This window comes from Ictidomys tridecemlineatus, chromosome 3 (genome assembly GCF_052094955.1).
Source record: "Ictidomys tridecemlineatus isolate mIctTri1 chromosome 3, mIctTri1.hap1, whole genome shotgun sequence".
Classification (NCBI taxonomy): Eukaryota; Metazoa; Chordata; class Mammalia; order Rodentia; family Sciuridae; genus Ictidomys; species Ictidomys tridecemlineatus.
Window position 1 is genome coordinate 23,322,314 of NC_135479.1, and position 19,963 is coordinate 23,342,276.

Genomic DNA, 19,963 nt, shown 5'->3' on the forward strand with positions numbered 1-19,963 from the left:
TGCCCCTCCCCAAAATTCATACATGAATTTCTCTTTAACATATTAAGTATCTTTAAAAAAAATTATCTTGGGTTCAAATGCCTCTTTGAATTTATCCTTTTCCTCACTGGTATTATAACAAAGAGAAAGCTTTGTGGGATTGCTTATAATATTGCTAAATTCAGCATAATGTTTCAGAGATAAAAGTAATTATGTATCTAATCATTTATTCTCAAAGATATAGTGCTATACAATTTATGTTTAAACAGATCAGGATAATAAGCAACACAAAATTATCTGATTGTTTGCTTACTTGGATTTTAATGACCACATAAACTTGCCTATTTAATTGTATTATTTTTAACCTTGAGGTTTACAAATAGCAATTTGAAACCTATTAACCTTCTGATATTCATTGGTGTCAACCTGACCATTTTACTGTTTGCCCCCAAATACAGCAAATGATTACTGCACTCTCATAAATCTAGAACATGTTAACAGAAGAGGTTAGAAATGTTAAGAAATCTACCAGATATCAAATAAAGGAGCTTTAAGCACAGTGTTTAAAAGTTCCTAAAGAGGCCAGGTATGGTAACAAATATCTGTATCAGTTTGACTTGGGAGGTTAAGGCAGGAGGATTGCAGTTCGAGGCAAGCCTGGATAATTCAGGAAGACCCTGTTTCAAAAAAAAACTGAGGCATAGCTCAGTGATAAAATGCCCCAGGCTCAATTGCAGGAATGAGGAAAGAAAGAAAACAAACAAAAACAAAAGAAATGGAAAGAAATCCAAGATAAGACACCAGTGTAGCTGAAAGGTAAGAGTGAGGTGGAACACTAATCACGAGCAACTTTCCTCTAATTCTCATTTCAGGAGTCCCTGGCACAAATCCATTTCCCAGTTATGCCGCTATTTTTCTCTTCTCCCCAACAAATGCCAAGTTAAGGGCAAAAAAATATCTTCCAGGTGTGAGCACCCTAAACACCCAGGATTGTTCTGCTCCCTGAATTCTAGAATCAGATCAGGAACCACATTTGCTTCACAATCAGGGGTCTCTTCCCCTGCCCCCATTACTAGGGATTGAATCCAGGGGTACTTTATCACTGCGCTACATTCCCAATCCTTTTTACTTTTGAGACAGGGCCTCACTAAATTGTTGAGGCTGGCCTTGAACTTGCAATCTTCTTGCCTTAGCCTCCCAAATAGCTGCGATTACCAGGTATGCCCTCTGCACTTGGCTAGGTCCTCTTTTTCTTAGAAACATAGAGGATAAATTTTCTTAGAAATGTAAATATAAAGAGAATAAACTAGGAAAGCTAGGTGACCATAAATTGCCTGTAATCCCAGCAGCTTGCCAGGCTGAGGCAGGAGGATCACAAGTTCAAAGCCAGCCTTAGCAAAAGTGAGGTGCTAAGCAACTCAAGTGAGACCCTGTCTCTAAATAAAATACAAAAATAGGGCTGAGGATGTGGCTCAGTGGTTGAGTGCCCCTGAGTTCAATCCTCAGTAATAAACAAACAAACAAAATAGATAAATAAAAAAATAAAAGGCCAAGGGTCAAAGAAGTTTCAACTAACAGTGACATACTATTAATATCCAACTCCATTGTCCAACTTAAGAAAAACTGCAATGTGCCAGGTATAGCGGCACATGCCTGTAATCCCAGCAACATGAGAGGCTAAGGCAGGAGGATGCCAGCTTCAGCAACTTAGTGAGACCCTATCTCAAAATGAAAAATAAAAATGTCTGAGAATGTAGCTTGGCAATAAATCCCCAGTGGGTTCAATTCTCAGTACTAAATCAAACCAAACAAACAACTGCAATGTAATGAATTATTGACAATGCAAATTTCTGGGGTGTGAGAGTAGGGGTGGGAGGGAGATTCATTCTTCCTTGTATAATCTTACAGAGTATTTGGCCTTTTTACATCTACATGCATTTTCATATGTTTTTAAAAATAAATATATAGTGGAATATCAGCCATAAAGAATGACTTTGGGCTGGTGTTGTGGCTCAGTGGTGGAGCACTTGTCTCACTTGTGTGAGGCATTGGGTTTGATTTTCAGCACCACATATAAATAAACCAATAAAATAAAGGTCCATCAATATATAAAAAAGAGGGGCTGGGAATGTGGCTCAGGCGGTAGTGTGCTCATCTGGCATGCGTGCGGCCCGGGTTCAATCCTCAGCACCACATACCAACAAAGATATTGTGTCCGCCGAGAACTAAAAAAAAATAAATATTAAAAATTCTCTCTCTCTCTCTCTCTCTCTCTTCTCTCTCACTCTCTCTTTAAAAAGAAAATATCTAAAAAAAGAACAATGACTTTATCATATTTGCAAATAAATGGATGGATATGGAGACTATCATGCTAACTGAAATAAGCCAGTTCCAAAAAGCCAAAGGTTGAATATTTTGGCTGATATGTAGAAGCTAACCCACAATAAGGGGGAAGAGTGGAAGAAGAAATACTCAGTAGATTAGACAAATGGGAATGAAGGAAAGGGAGGTGGGGACAGAAAAAGGAAAGACAGTGAAATGAATCCAAAATAATTTTCCTAATGTACATATATAAATACATCGTGTATATCCATAAGAATAGGGTCCTAATTAGGATAAAATATATTCCAAGCTTGCACAACTATATCAAAATGAATTCTACTGTCATGTATAAAAGAACCAATTAAAAAAAAAAGGAAATACATAGAAGTCAGGTGTGTTGGCACATGTGACCACATGTAATTTCAGAAACTCAAGAGGATGAGATAGGAGGATTGCAAATTCAAAGCCAATCTGAGCAACTCAGTGAGACCCTGTCTCAAAATAAAAGATAAAAAGGACTGGGCGTCTAGTTCGGTGGTAAAGCATTCCTGGAAGAAAGAAAGAGAAAAAGAGAGAAAAAGAAATACAGAGTATTTCAGATATAATATCTGAATATAATAATTCAGATATTTCTGAATTACTGAATAAGTGAATTCAGCAAAGTTGAAGGATATAATATAAATATACAAAAAGCAACTGAATTTCTATAAGTAAAAATTAATTAAAATTAAGAAAATTCTAATTAAAATAACATAAAAATGATCAAACACTTAGGAATAAATTTACACTTGATCTTAGCCAAAGGAGAAATTTTAGGAAAAATTTAACAAAAGAAGTACAAAATTTTTCTTACGAAAAATGACAAAATATTGTTCAAAGAGTTTATAGAAAAAACATCCCATGTCCACGGATCAGAACACTTACTATTGATAACATGGCAATACTCAGCTCAAACTCTATCAAAATCTGAGGTGTTTTCTTTTTTTTTTAAAGAGAGAGAGAGAGAGAGAGAGAGAGAGAGAGAGAATTTTTAATATTTATTTTTTAGTTGTTTTTTTTTTTTTTTTTTGCGGACACAACATGTTTGTTTGTATGTGGTGCTGAGGATTGAACCTGGGCCGCACGCATGCCAGGCAAGCGTGCTACCACTTGAGCCACATCCCCAGCCCTGAGGTGTTTTTTTTTTTTGAAGAAATTAACAAGTTGATTCTAAATCTCACATAGAAATGCAAGGGACCCAGGGCTGGGCATGTGGCTTAAGCGGTAGCACGCTCACCTGGCATGCATGCGGCCGGGGTTCGATCCTTAGCACACCACATACAAACAAAGATGTTGTGTCCGCCGAAAACTAAAAAATAAATATTAAAAAATTCTCTCTCTCTTTAAAAAAAAAAAAAGAAAGAAAAAGAAATCTCGAGTAGTACTGTACAAAGAAATACAATGCAAGTGACTTATGTCATGTTCTAGTAGATACGCTCGAATGCATACACAAACAGGTAAATTTATTTAAAAAAAAAAAAAGAAAAGAAAGAAATGCAAGGGACTCAAAATAGCCCAAAAAAATCTCAAAAAAGAAGACCGATGTTGGAGAACTCACACTTCTTAATTTCAAAAGTTACTAGAGCTGTCTTAATGAAATATTTCCTGGCCCAAAGCTACCTTGACATTAAAGCCAAACTTAAGAAGCTTGAACAGGGCCCTGCTACTCCTCAGACCGAAATCCTCGCGGTCGCTTTCAAGGTTTTCCATGGTAGGGAGGATGAAAGCAAACACCGCAGGCAGAAGGCCAAAAACACCAAATTCCAAATGTTGGCCCAGGTCATTCAGGGAAGGTCATCACCACACCGTCCTAATAAGACGCTCCCTGGAGCTTGCTTCAAATGTGGTAAGGAGGGACATTGGGCTAAGGCTTGTCCTTCACCGAGGACATCCTCCACCCCCCCCCGCCCAAAATGCTACCAAAGGGGACATTGGGGGTCAGACTGTTCAACAACCTGGAGGGGAGGCTGGTCAGCCACCTCGCAACCCCAGCCTCTCCTGGGCTTGGTAGAGGAGGATTGACAGAGCCCTGGGCCTTCCCTCCCAACTATTACCATCAAGAAATAAGAGCCTAGGGTCACCTTCCTAGTGGACAGACGCTCCATTACGTTCCTTTTGGATACTGGTGCCACTTTTTCGGTTTTGAGGGAGTATTAGGGTCCTACCATGCCCTCGAAAACTCCTATTGTTGGGGTAGGAAGAAAACAGATTTTCCCCTGGAAACCCCCCCACCTTATCATGTTATATGCAGGGATCCCTTTTATCCTTCACACACTCCTTTCTTGTTATGACCCACTGTCCCATTTCCCTTCTGCGAAGAGACATACTTTCTTTCACTACTGAAGGTCACCATTCACATATCACCCCACACTTCTCCCACCTCTCATTTCCTCATGATGTTCCTAGGGGCAGACACACTTCCTTTACACATTCTCCCACAACTATCTAAACCAGTTAACCCTGAGGTTTGGGACACAACTATGCCCTCTATGGCTAAGTGCAGTCCTATTCATATTGTCTTACGGGGCATTTCAAGATAATATTAATCAACCACAATATCCACTCACAACCATAGCCCTCCTCGGATTAGAACCCATCATCCAGGATTTATTTCAGAAGGGGTATCTTAGGCCTACACACTCTCCTTTCAACACCCTCATTTTGGCAGTTAGGAAACCTAACGGGTCCTACAGACTGATCCAAGACCTTCACCTCATCAACTCCTCTGTGGTCCCCATTCACCCGCTGGTGCCCAACCCCTACACCCTTCTCAGATCCCTGCTACTACTACCCACTTCTCAGTCCTAGATTTAAATGATGCCTTCTTTTCTATTCCCTTGTCCTCAGAATCTCAGGATTTCTTTGCTTTTACATGGACTGATCCTCACACCCACCATTCTCGTCAGATTATCTGGACCGTCCTTGCCCAGCTTCTCAATTTCCTAGCAGATAAGGGATATAGGGTATCTCCCCACAAGCCCCCGGTTTCCCAGTCTACTGTCACCTACCTTGGTTTTCGCCTTGCACCGGGAAAAAAGGAGATAACATTGGATAGGAGGTAACTCCTCTCTAATCTTCCGGTACCTCATATGAAAGCCAAAATACTATCATACCTAGGACTAGCAGGGTATTTTAGGGCCTGGATCCCAAATTATTCACTTCTAGCCAAACCCCTGTATGACCTAGCAAAGGGACCCCTCCTAGTGAACCTCTCACCTCTGCCTCCCCCCCCCACTACCACTTCCAATTATGACCCCTCTGGGGGACATATAATGGCTACTTTAGACTGTCCATCTGAAGCCCCTAGTTCTTCCAGTAAGAACAAGGACCTTTTCGAGTTCCTCCATACTCTATTCCATTCTAATTCTCAGTCTTTGACCTTCTTCTTACAGAGCTTCTTCTCCCTCACATCCTCTGACAAAGCCTTGCTACAGAATATAGCCTCTAGTTGTCAGATTTGTCAGCAGACTAACCCTCATACTCCTTTAAGGCCCAAACTGTTCCCCTCCCACCAGGCCTGGGGACATATTCCTGCTGCTGACTGGCAGGTAGACTTCACCAACATGCCCTCAGTACGGCACACTAAATACCTCCTTGTCTTTGTAGACACTTTCTCTGGCTGGGTTGAAGCATTTCCCACTTCCAATAAAAAGGCTTCCACAGTAGCTTCAATCTTGCTGACAGACATCATCCCAAGATTTGGTATGCCCACTTCCCTACAATCCAATAATGGCCCTGAGTTTAGGATCACACAAAGGGTCTCTCAAACCCTCTCCTTCAAGTGGCATTTCCACTGTCCATATCACCCCCAGGCTTCAGGAAAAGTGTAAAGGGTAAATCGGACCCTGAAGGAGGTTCTCACCAAATTAACTATGGAATTAAACTTAGACTGGGTCAAGCTCCTTCCCTTGGCTTTGCTTCGGATCAGAGCTCTCCCTAAGAAACCATCTTTACTATCTCCCTTTGAGATAATGTATGGGAGACCTCTTATACACCCCCCTGGGTTGGTTGTTTCACAAGGACCTCTCATACGAGATTTATCTTTACCTCTCTTGTTTAAGCTCCGCTCGGAACTCTGGAAATATCAGGACTGGCTTCTTCCGGACCCAGACTCCTCTCCAAACTTTCCTCCCTTAACACCTGGGAGTTTAGTCTATTATAATACCCCGGAGGAAAAAGGGCCTCTTGCCCCCAAATGGGAAGGCCCTTATTCTCTGTACTCCCACCGCTGCCAAACTTTCCTTACCAGACAACCGTCTCACCCCCTGGATTCACATTTCTAGGTTGAAGCCATACCATCAAGAGGTCTCATCTACTGACGACAAGATCATCCCAGAGGAACTCCAAGAGTCACCTCATGAACCTCCCCCTTTATTCCTGCTCTCCACATCCATCTCATCCCTTCAAGTTGCGACTCACACGGTGTTCCCTGCAGCCCAATTCTTCTTAAAAAAGGCACAATGAGCTCTCCCAACACTCTAATTCTCCTTCTTTGCTTAGTTTCTATGCTCTGTTGGGCCTGGTCTTCACCTTCCCCTCCCTACTATGTACAAATTCACCCTTCGAAAACAATACTCGGAACACGACATGCAGAAGGTCCGCACAGCTGATGAAAAAACTTGCTTCATTCACAACTGCACCTCTGTGTCCCTAATAATGTCACCTTCCAAATCCCTCAGTCCTGGTAGCTGGAACTGGCCTTTCATTTGCTTCTTTTTTGATCAGACTGAAGATTATTGCTGCTGGTGGCCAGAGGTTTATAATAGGTGTCCTTACTGGTCATGTATGATTCATTATGAGGATCATTCATATAAAGCCTCTAATCGAGGTAAATTATTCACAAGACATGGTGCACATGGTCTTCCGGGGGGATGGTATACACCAGACATATCTGACCCCAAGGCCAAACATTGGGATTATGTTGAGATTGCTATCTATGCTCAACAATTTGCAGCCAAACCCACAGGATGGATGACTGTTGCCCGCTCCCTGATAATGCCACCTGAGGCAACCATCCAAGTAATCCAGCATATCAGGGAGTCAGAATCAAAAACTTCAAAGATCTTATCCATAGCCCATCCAAAGGGGATGCAGACCCTTCAACTCCCTCAGCCCCCCCACCACATGGCTTAATTTGCTGCACCAAACCCTCCGATTATTAAACTCCACCCCTTTCTGTGCTTCCTCTGTGCTTCACTTAGTCATCCGCTTCTAGCAGCAGTCCCATTATCAGCAGGAAATATTTCAGCAAAAACCTATAATTTCTCAAAGAAAGGACAACCCCTACACGTGGCACACATCCCACTGTGGGAAAGTTATTCCACCAATGCTTCATTCCCCTTCATCTGTTTCCACTCACCAACAATGAATCCTTTACCCATTTGTTCCTTGAGCTATAGCACCCCATCGAGCCCTGCGTTTATGCAACCTGGACATTTCCTCTGGTGTAACAGGTCTCTAAGTATCTCAACGACCAATATCTCTGGCACCTGTTTCCTGGTTACTGTAGTTCCTCAGCTGTCTTTGTACACTTCCGCCGAATTCCGACAACTGGTCCCACCTTCCCGCACTCATAGGGCAGTCTTTCTGCTGGTTCTGGTAGGCTTCACATTAACAACCTCAGTAGCGGGTCTCGGACTCTCTGGTGGAGCTATAGGTCATTCTCTATGGGCATCCAATGACCTTCAACAAAAACTGCAAGATGCACTTGATACCACTGCTGAATCTCTAGGCTCCTTACAGCGGCAGGTTACTTCATTAGCACAAGTGGCTTTACAGAATCGACGAGCAATTCATCTCCTCACTGCAGAAAAAGGGGGCATATGCCTATTCCTCAGAGAGGAATGTTGCTACAGGGATTACCAACGGCTTCCTGAACAAGATGACTCCAACTCCTCTTTCGAAGGTCTCACCTGATGCAAAAACAATGGCCATTGGACATCAAGAGACAATGAGCCCAGAGAACCTCTTAGCCTGCCACCCTGAATTTTTTAGCCTTTATGTCCTTTTAAGCCTCCTCATAGCCCTTGGCCTTTTCTGTCAGTCCCCCAGCATGGAACTCCTGCAAAAAACTAACCCTTGCTTTAATCCTCATCCTGTTTTTGTTTTTGTTCACTCTGATCATTTTCAGGTGCTGGTAATGTCATGTTGAGGTAACGCTTCCAATACTTCATAGAGTCCCTGTTACAAGACCAGTGGCTGATACCAACAATCTCCTCCATCCCAGAACTGTTCAATGCCATTGATAACTTGTGGTTTCAAGGAACTTTTATAGACTTCACCCCTACCGAAGTAGTGTCTATAGCCACTGGATTTTTTTTTTAATATTTATTTTTTAGTTTTTGGCAGACACAACATCTTTTTTTTTTTTTTAAAGAGAGAGTGAGAGAGGAGAGTGAGAGAATTTTTATTATTTATTTTCTAGTTCTCGGCGGACACAACATCTTTGTTGGTATGTGGTGCTGAGTATCGAACCCGGGCCGCACGCATGCCAGGCGAGTGCGCTACTGCTTGAGCCACATCCCCAGCCCTAGCCACTGGATTTTATTTCTGGTTGCCATGGTATCCCCAGACTTGCCCCCCGAACATTCCTCCACTTCCCCTTTCTAGGTCCCACACCGCCCCCGCACAGCAGGAAGCAGCCAGATCTGACCAACAACACCCCCATTCCTAAGAAAACAAAAAGAGAGGAATGTTGGGAAAACGTATAATGGCAGCCCCACCCCAAAAAACCCAACATGGCGCCTGAGGTGCTTCTCTTCTTGTGTTTCCATTTCTCACCGGCGCCAAAAACTCCTGCTGGCACCAGTACTCACTCCCGCCAGTGGGAAACCTTAGCCCCAATAAGAACTAATTTTGTGGGCTCTGGAACTGACATCTGGAAGAACTTACCAATAAATGGGTGACCCATCATTTACCTAAGCCCTGCCACCTCTCCTTAGATCTATATAAGCCCACAGCCTTTTGTAATAAAGTGGAACTTCTCCGGTGATTTGTCTCGAGTTGCATCTTCTTTCAGTAGGAACTCACTGAATCAAAATATTGGTTTTCAAAGTATAGAAAGTAAAAAGACAACTCACAGAATGGGAGGAAATATTTGCAACTCATTCTTTTTTTTTTTTTTGAGAGAGAAAAAAAAATTTTTAATATTTATTTTTTAGTTTTCAATGGACACAACATCTTTATTTTATTTTTATGTGGTACCGAGGATCGAATCCAGTGCCCTGCGCGTGCTAGGTGAGCGCACTACCGCTTGAGCCAAATCCCCAGCCTGCAAATCATTCTTTTAACCAGGGACTTATACTGAGAATATATAAAATACTCTAAAACCCAATAAATAACCCAATTGTAAAATGAGGAGAGTGAGTGGCTGGTAAGATAGAGGATGGTAAGATAGAATCTGGAAATAGACCTCAGTGACAGAATGCCTGTGCTCTACTACTAAGCAACAATCCCAGCCCTGAATCATACACTTTAAATAGGTGAATTAGCTGGGCATGGTGATGCATGCCTGTAATCCCAGTGACTCAAGAGGCTGAGGCAGGAGGATGGTAAGATAGAGGCCATCCTCAGCAACTTAGTAAGGAGACCCGAAGCAAGTTAGTGAGATCCTGTCTGAAAACAGAAAAAGATCATAAATTTTACATTATATGACTTAGATCTCAATAAAGAAAGGAAGGAAGGAAATCACGAATAAGCAGAGGCTTTTATTAGCCAAAGAGAGGACAATCTAAGTTTTAATAATCATAATTGTAATGGGTTGAAACCCACTGTGCAGTCAGCTGTCACTATAGAAAAATATGTTAAGATAATCAACTTGTAAGCTGGGCATAGTGGCACACACCAGTAATTCCAGTGACTCTGAAGGCTGAGGCAAAAGGATCACAAGTTCAAGCCCAACCTCAGCAACTTAGCAAAACCTTGTCAAAATAAAAATGAAAAAGGATTAAGGGTATAGCTCATTGGTAGAATACTCTGAGTTCAATCCCCAGTATCCCCTCCCCCCCAAAGATAATCAACTTTAAAGGAGAAAAAGTTCATTTTGGCCAAAATTTTGGAAATTTCAGTCTACAGCTGCTAGGCCCCACCGCCTCTGGGCCTATGATGAGGCAGTACATCATGATAGAAGCACATGGCAGGAAGGTGCTCACCTCATGACATCCAGTGAGCAAGGGACTGGGGTCCAAATGTCCCTTTCAAGGTCATACCCCCAATGACCTAACATACTTCTACAAAGCCCCACCTCCCTCCCAAAGGTCTCTCCATCTCCAAATAGTGCTACAGCCTAGTAACCAAGCCTTTAACACATGGGCCTTTGAAGGACACTCCAGATCCAAAATATAGTTCCCATCAAGTATATATAAACCCCACATGTTCCTAATTTTTTTCTTAAATGTCACCTTCAAAGGACAATGCAGGGGGCTGGGATTGTGGCTCAGTGGTAGAGCTCTCGTCTAACATGTGTGAGGCCCTGGGTTTGATCCTCAGCATCACATAAAAATAAGTAAAGAAAATAAAGGTATTGTGTCCAGCTACTTCTAAAAAATATTTAAAAAAAGGACAATGCAGAATCAGTTTATTATCTTGAAAACTGGTAAATAAAAAGAATAAAGCATTTATACAATTTTCCATGAGTTCGGTAAACAAATGACAGATGAAGGGATGTGTTTAAAATTATACAATATATGAGAGCAGAGTGTGTGTTTTTTGTTTGTTTGTTTGTTTTGGTACTGGGAATTAAACCCAAGAACACTTTACCACTGAGCTACAACCTTAGCCCTTTTTATTAATTATTATTTTGGTACCAGGGATTGAACTTAGGGGCACTTAATCAGAGACACAACGTCAGCCCCCATCCCCTTTTGTGGGACAGGGTCTTGCTAATTTGCTCAGGGGCTCACTAAGTTGCTGAAGCTGGCGTTAAGCTTACAATTCTCTTGCTTCAACCTACCAAGTCACAGGGATCACAGGCATGTACCACCATGCTCAGCAAAAATGAAGTTTTGAATGTTAGGTAATTTTCATGTCATAAAATACTCATTTGCTTTTTTGTTTCCCCAAATTTAACAATATAAAAATGATTTTTTTGAATGAATAAAAAATTTAATAAAAAATAAAAGCTTAAAAAAAAAAAAAAGAAGAGCAGGGTGTGGGGTACCTGCTATAGTTCCAGCTACTTAGGAAGCTATAGTCTTGTGAAAAGGATAAAGAAAAAGTCTGGATCAGACTCCTGCTATTTTGCTACTTATAAGAAATATGAGGGCTGGGGCTGGGGCTCAATAGTAGAGTGCTCACCTAGCATGCGAGGCACTGGGTTCAATCTTGGGCACCACATAAAAATAAAATAAAGATATTGTGTCCACCTAAAACCAAAAATATAAATATTTTTTAAAAAGAAAGAAAGAAATACAGAGGACAGAATGACATGTTGAATTATGAGTGTGCAATCACTAAAATCCAGGGAAATTCTCCATCTTAACAGCCCAATTCAACCTATAGATTAAATTAAAAGATTTAGAAGAATCAAATTTCTAAAAATGAGTAAGATTATATTTTGGTCATATTTGGGTGATAGAAGTATTCATAGAAAAATAAAAGGAGTGCCAGGGTTGTGACTCAGTGGTAGAGTGATTGCCTACATGTGTGAGACACTGGGTTCGATCTCTGGCACCACACAAAAATAAACAAATAAAATGAAAGAGGTATTGTGTTCATCTACAACTAAAAAAAATTAAAAACTAAATAAATAAACAAACAAAATAAAGGTATTGTGTCCATCTACAAACTAAAAAAAAAATTTTAAATTAAAAAAAAAAGGAAATGTTTACTAGTAATGGCAGAGGGAGATTAGAATGGGGTTCACGGAAGGATTTTTGCAGAGTTCTAGTTCTTCTGCCTGAATGGTGTTCATCTTATATAATTAAACTATGCATTTGATTTGTGTGCTTTTCTCTTTTATAATTAAAAAGGAGAAAGAAAAATCTATCACTTATAAAGTACTGCACCCCTTTACCTCAAAAATATCCAAACTGAGTCAGTCAAGTCTTTGAATCCAATTACTATGTTATAGGAAATTCAGAGGACAATTGAATATATTAAACTATACCATGTGCAACAGGTAAATTCTAGACAGGACAATGTTTTAAATATAGGCTGGGCGCGTAGCTCAATGATATATACTTAGTACGCATGAGGTACTGGGCTCAGTTCACAGCACCTCCTCAAAAAAATTAAATATATAAATAGAACAAAGAAGAGATGGAAGAGGAAAACTATAAATTAAAAATAGATTTGCTGGGCATAGTGGCATCCCCTGTGTTACTAGCTATGTAGAAGGCTGAGACAGGAGAATTGCTTGAGCTCAAGATCAGCCTGTGCAACATAGCAAGATCCAGTCTCTTAAAGAAAAAAAAAAATTTAAGAGACATTAACCAATTGTTATATGCAATTCAAAAGCTGAGTTTTTTTGTTTTGTTTTGTTTGGGGGGCTTTTTGGGATTATGACTTTAATGTATAGTTTTTTAAAAAATATTTTTTTTAGTTATAAATGGATACACTATCTTTATTCATTTTTATGTGGTGCTGAGGATCAAACTGAGTGCCTCACATGTGCAAGGCAAGTGCTTTGCCAATGAGCCACAACCCCAGCCAGATAATAATGCATAATTTTGATCTATCTAATCATAAGAGAAAAAAATTAGAACAACTTAAATTGAGGAAAATTCTCAAAAATAATGATCGTACTACTCTTCAAAAACTGTCAATATTTAGCTGGGTGCAGTGGCACATGACTGTAATCCCAGTGGCTCAGGAGGCTGAAGCAGGAAGATTTCGAGTTCAAAGCCAGCCTCAGCAAAAGCAAGATGCTAAGTAACTCAGTGAGATCCTGTTTTTAAATAAAATACAAAATAAGGCTAGGGATGTGACTCAGTGGTTGAGTGCCTCTGAGTTCAATCTCAGGTACAACCCCCCCCACACACACACATATTATATATTTTAGGTATATAATGATCTCACAGATATACTTTTTTTCCTTTTTCTTTTTGGCAGTACTAGGGATTAAACACAGGGGTACTTTACCACTGAGCTACATCCCAGGTCCTTTTTATTTGATTTTAAGACAGGTTCTCATTAAGTTGCCAAGGTTGGCCTTAACTTGCAATCCTTCTGCCTCAGCCTCCTGAGTCACTAGGATTACAGGAATGTGTAATCCTCATGGCTGATGAGGATTACACATGTGTAATCACCACTCATGGTTAAATACACATTTGTTTGTTTTTCCCCAGAATTTTTCCTCTCCATAGAAATCTTTAGTAAAAGGCAAAAGACTCATATGATCTTAAAAGAAACCAGAGTACGAATATGTTTTTTAAATAGACATTATCTACTTGTCATAACCAAAAGACCTAACAATACAATCTGGTAGCCTGGAAGGTATTCTGAAACAAAAGGACTTTAGGTAAAAAAGAAATCTGAATATGAATTAATTAATAATTTATTAATAATGGCTTATTAATTGTGACAAACATAATTGTGACTAGTATAATATGTAAATAGTGGAAGAAATTAGGCAAGGAGTTGTATGGAATTTCTATAATTTTTCTTTTTAATCTTTGTAATTTTTCTATAAATATACAGATATTCTAAAATAAGATTTTGAAAAAATAATAATCTTTAAGAGAAACAAAGTATTTGCATATGATATGTGGGGTTTGCTCCAAAATAATAAGGACAAAACATAAAATCTGATTTATGCATTTATATATGTTATTCTTCAACAAAGTAAACTTTAACAGAAAATACTAACAGGCAATGAGGGAGCGGACACATAATGTGGATAGAGCAGGAGTGGTCATAGGCTGAATGAAGGCTGCTGGGGTTAGAGGGTTTACTGCACTATTCACATACTAAACAAATGGGTATAAGAAGGAAAACCCAGAGTAAGACTGATTTGCAAACATTCAGGAGAGTTGCTAGAGGGGGCTGTGTAACCAGGGCAAAGAAGGGAGGCCTTTCAGTGGAGCACTGTGTGCCTCTAAGACAAGGATAAACCATTTCTCATGAGAAGCCAGGAGACTCTGGTCACAAATCCCCAGGAAAGGAGTCCTGACTTTTTTCACAAGCATCCATGAAATAATCTTTTCTGAACAGGCTTAATATCTCATCAGCAAATATTTTAGTTTACTAGTAGGCAATAAAATAACAAAAGGAAAGATAGTTCTTGCCCTGGAGAACCTAGTAATTGAGTAGAGAAAAAATTAACAACAAAGGCTACCCAGGGGCCACCTAGAGTGTCATTCACAAATATATCTTGAGTAGTGACTCCTTTACAGGACTAAGAGGTCTAGATATACTACATCTTAAGAGACGACTGAAGGAAAAAGTAACATCTATTGAGTGTTTACTGTGTGTCAGGCATTGTCTCAAATATTGTTCATGAATTATCTCTTGCATTTCTTAAAACAATCCTGTAAAATAGGTACTATTATTATCCCCATTTTTCTGCTAAGGAAACTGAGGCAGGACAGATTTCAGTTACATGCCTAAGATCATACAATTAGTATTTAAATCAGGGCCAGGGAGTGAAGGTATTTTAGCTCCAGATTCCATAAAAATTTTTTTAACTCTGTGGCATATAGCAATGATTCCCAACTGGGGATGATTTTGGCCTCTAGAGACATATGAAGACATACTTTTGATTATTACAACTTGAGGGGGAATGGTACTGGCTGGCACCTAGTGAGTAGGAGCCAGGGATTCTATCCTACTTAACTTTCCCCAATGTACAGGACACCTCCCCACAACAAAGAATTGTCCATCCTAAAATGTCAAGGCTGCTGAGGGTGGTACCAAGTTGAGAAACCCTGGTCTACAGGGAAGGCATTAACATTGAACAAGTAATTATAAGTTCAATTCCTTAAGTGTGAATTTTTTAGAAGGTGTTTTTTCTTCATGCACTTCACAGATGAAGATTTTCCCAACTTGAAAGGCCATGTGTACTTTGAGTTTGCTCTAACAGCAGTGGAGGTTTGTGCCAAACCAGCTGCATTCTCTTTATTGAGAATGCTGTGTAGTGTTGGGGGTTTAGTTCCTAACTGTGAAATGAATGGGGCCAGATTGTAATCAGTACTAATAAACATGATTCTATATTCATTAGTTTCCAAAATGTCAGCAAGCTCAAATTTCAATTTAATTAGTGCTACCTTTCAGGTAACAGACAAAATAAATATATATTTCTTTAATAGATTGATCTATTAACTAACTTTGAGGTTGTTGTAAGAAATTAGAGATATTAATTATTTATTTGTTTATTTACTTACTTAGGTTACTGGGGATTGAGCCCAGAGGAGCTTTACCAATGAGCTACACACCCAGACCATTTTTTGTTTTTTATTTTGAGGCAGGGTCTTTACTTAGTTGCTTAGGGCCTCACTATACTGCTGAAGCTGACCTCAAATTTGCAATCCTCCTGCCTCAGCCTTCCCAGACACTGGGATTACATTGCACCTGGCTCTAGAGATATTTAAATTAAGAAACTAACCAAGTATCTCGTAATATTAACAGTAGCAAGCTACACTTGTATCTCACTACAGTGTCAAGAATCTTTAAATTTCTGAAAATGGGGCACATTTGTAGAATGAAATGAGCTATTCTCGAGGAGGCAAAAAGTCCACAATTCTCTCAACACTATGCAAGCAGAGAGAGACTAGAGTAAGACGACTATCTGAGAGTTGCCTGGTTCTTCCACAAGCAGAACTTATTATCCTGCCCTTGGTCAATCAGTGTGATGCTTGGTTCTGTGTTGAATGTGTTTTTGCCTTTGTCTTTTTGAGGCTATTAGCTCTCTGAGGGCAGTGGTGTGGCTTATTTTTTACAATAAATGACAAAATAAATGTTTGTTAAATAAATACCTCCCAAAGCTACAAACTTTAAAAACTGCTTAGCAGAGTCAATTCCTATGAGAAAGGATTCTAAGTTTTGTTTTTTTTTTTTTTTGGTGGGGAGAGGTGCTGGGGATTGAACCCAGGGGCGCTCTACACTAAGCTACATTTCCAGCCTTTTAAAGAAATTGTCCAGTTTTTTTTTTTTTAATTGTCCAATTATTTAAGACGGGGTCTCACTAAATTGCCCAGAATGGCCTTGAATTTGTGACCCTCCAGCCTCAGCCTCCTAAATTTACTGGGAATACAGGCACATGCCATTGAATCCAACCTAAATTTTCCTTTTGTGTCTGGTTTTATTTTCTTTTTCCAGCACTAGACAAGAAACCTGGGGCCTTGCTCATGACAGGCAAAGTGCTCTCCTACTGAGCCACATCCACAAACCCTCTTTTTTTTAAGTTGTTGATGGATCTTTATTTTATTTATTTATATGCAGTTCTGAGAATCGAACTCAGTGCGCACATGTGCTAGACAAGATACTGAGGTACAACCCCAGCCCTTAAATTTTCCTTTTAACCAAGTCAACTACATGAGACCTGACTGTGTTGACAGCACTGAGGCAAATACTAAATGAAGTGGGAATTAAAACAGTTCACACCTTGTCATGTCTTATTTAAATCACCAAGATTATTCAAAACATCCTGTCACCTGGCTCCATCCTATTCCTGATGTTCTGCCCAAGCTCCCTGGCAACTCCCACATTTTAGAGCAATTTCTTGGCACCCTATTTAAGAATCTTAATTTGATTCAATGGGAAAGCATTAAGTTCTCATCTTAAGTTCTGTTTGTATCCTACAATTTTCTCACATTAATGTGCTTGTCACTTTACCCAATGATAATAAAAGCAGACTCCTCTATACCATCCCTTTTCCCCCTCCAACAGAGATTATACAGATGAAGTAGGCAGGAAGCCTACATAACCACACCAGCAAGGCTGAATAGTCCAGTGCTACCAAATGGAGAGAAGTCTTTGTTTTTAACAACAGTAGAGATAACAAGATACAACAAAAAATGTCTACTTTTTTGACAGCAAGTTTAGCACAATGAAGGCAAATCCACAGCAAATACTTCCTTAACAGACTGCAACTGAATCTAGCCTCCTGGATCCTTCCACTGCCTTTCTGTTGAACACTCAATCTTACCTTCCCTGTTCCTGTGGAAATGACCTGAGAGCTCTCACTGCTCTGATTCACAGTAAATGTCAAGATGCTTGGATTAGCAACAAGAAGACATCTCAGAATGTCAAATGTTCATATGATGCCTGGACATCAAAGGTGGGAACACTTTTCTCATTCAGGTTGTTGGAAAAGCAAAGATTCCTCCTCATTATGTTGTAGAACTAATATACTAAAGGAGAATATTAACCACTGGAATCTGTAGGAACAGGGGTGCTATTAATAGCCAGGGAGAAAAAGCTTCAAGTAAGTGTGGCCTTTGTTTGGGGGGGGGGGATTTGGATACTATATTGGATCATACTGACATTAAGTTAAACAATCAATACTGTAACCTTACCTGGAACCCTGGATCTCAAGAAATAAAGAAACTTTCCATTCTTGGAATGCATGATGGCTCTCTTAATGAATTCTACTACAGATTGGCAGCGGTCCTCAAATTTGGGATGACACCACAGGCTGAAAGTTCCTGGAAAATTAAAAAGTAAAAACCTCAAAATTTAGTTTGGAAAGATCCAAGAAGAAGGTTTGAACATTTTTACACTGATTCTCACTTTTAGGAGGACATAGTTTGTGGGCAAGCTGGGTTCAAGATTCCTGAAGTCACCTGTTCCTTCTTATCTCACAACCAATGAGAAGAAAGATGTTGCCTTTAATAAGACATGAATTAAGTCTTAAAAAAAACCAAAAAACTTTATTTTGTTTATTTATCTTTACGTGGTGCTGAGGATCGAACCTAGTGCCTCACACATGTGAGGCAAGCACTCTACCAGTGTGCCACAACCCCAGCCCCTTATAAGGTTTTTATTAATAATAAATTCAAATACGAAAAACATTATAATAAAAGATTTTGTCAAATATGAACTTAATCCTTAAAACACAGACTTGCTATATTTATATATATACATATATACTTATATGCTTATGTGTGTGTATACACACACACACACACACAGATATGTACATATGTATATAAAATACACACACATCCTATAAAGACTATAAGAAAAGACTACCAATAGAAAAACCAAGTTTAAATGATATCCCTGTTAAAAAGATCTAAGTCCTTGGGCTGGGATTGTGGCTCAGTGGTGGAGTACTCGCCTGACATGGGTGGGGCCCGACTTGGAACCTCAGCACCACATAAAAATAAAAAAAGGTATTGTGTTGTGTCCATTTACACCTTAAAAAAAAAAAAAAGATCTAAGTCTTCAAGCATTCACAGATTAGCTAAGTAAGGACAAGCATAGAAGTTCATGGGTCTCACTCATTCATGTGTGTGTTAGGCACAGAAAACCAAAATCTAAGTCCCCCCCCCTTTTTTTTTGGTACCAAGAATTGAATGCAGGAGCACTTAACCACTGAGCAATATCCCCAGTCCTTTTTATATTTCAATTTGAGACAGGATCTCATTAAGTTGCTTAGAGCTTCACTAAGTTGCTGAAACTGTCTTTGAACCTGTGACCCTACTGCCTCAACCTCCTGAGCCACTGGGATTACAGCATATGCTACCTATCATGCCCAGTAGTCTTTTCCTTCTTTAAAATCCCAAGCCCCAGTGTGTGACAAAGTTTCTACTTCAAATATCAGAATCCAAAAGACAAAAAGGAACCTGAAATCCCACGACTTCAACAGTAACAACAAAAAGAAAAACTCCAAAAACTAAAGCACTAGATTTCAAAAGACCAAAAAAAAAAAAAAAAAAAAAAAACCATACAAATAAGGGTATTAATCACACCACTAGGGAACTGTGATTTGAGTCCCTCTAGCTACTCTTACAGTATCACTTAAAAGATAAAGATAAATATGCCACTGCAAACTGGCAACTGAAAGGCCTACAAGGCTACTATTAAAAACTCCACTTATTCAAGGAAGAAGTCTCTTTGAATCAAAAGTAATTGAAGGCTGGGTGCAGTGGCACATTCCTATAATCCCAGAGGCTTGGGAAGCTGAGACAGGAGGAGCTCGAGTTCAAAGCCAGCCTCAGCAATACCCAGGCACTAAGCAACTCAGTGAGACCCTGTCTCTAAATAAAATACAAAATAGGGCTGGGGATGTGGCTCAGGGGTTGAATGCCTGAGTTCAATCCCCAGTATATCCCCCCCACAAAAAAAAAGTAATTGGAGAACTATTTGCAAGAGTTCTAATTTCTGGTGTCTCACTTACCAGAAACTTAAAGGTCAAGCATTTATTTATCACTCCTTTAACATATTCATTTTAATTTTCATAGGTTTAAAAAAGCACTCTGAAATGCTTTGTCCTGCATTTTAGTTTTTGTCTGTTTTGTTTTGATACTGGAGATTTGAACTCAGAGGCACTAAACCACATCCCCAGCCCTATATTTTATTTAGAGACAAGGTCTGAGTTACTTAGCATCTTGTTTTTGAACTTGCAATCCTCCTGCCTCAGCCTCCCCAGCCTCTGGGATTACAGGTGTAAGCCACCAGGCCCAGCTTCATTTTGGTTTTTAGGAACAGCAGGGAAATAGGCAGCAGTTTCCTCATTATGCAA

General features: G+C 39.7%; 1 protein-coding gene and 1 non-coding gene across 4 annotated transcripts in view; both read right to left on the reverse strand.

Annotated features, from left to right (window-relative positions):
• Socs7 (suppressor of cytokine signaling 7) overlaps positions 1 to 19,963 on the reverse strand; it is a 48,602-nt gene that overhangs the window by 12,878 nt on the left and 15,761 nt on the right. For all 3 annotated transcript variants that reach the window (XM_078042135.1, XM_013357107.3, XM_005321749.4), the window contains one exon: positions 17,793 to 17,921. In XM_078042135.1, the coding sequence (XP_077898261.1) occupies positions 17,793 to 17,921 (129 nt within the window). The remainder of the gene's footprint in view (positions 1 to 17,792; positions 17,922 to 19,963) is intronic.
• On the reverse strand, positions 13,581 to 13,697 carry LOC120884706 (U5 spliceosomal RNA). Its single transcript, XR_005727117.1, has one exon. It is a non-coding gene; the product is annotated as a U5 spliceosomal RNA (small nuclear RNA).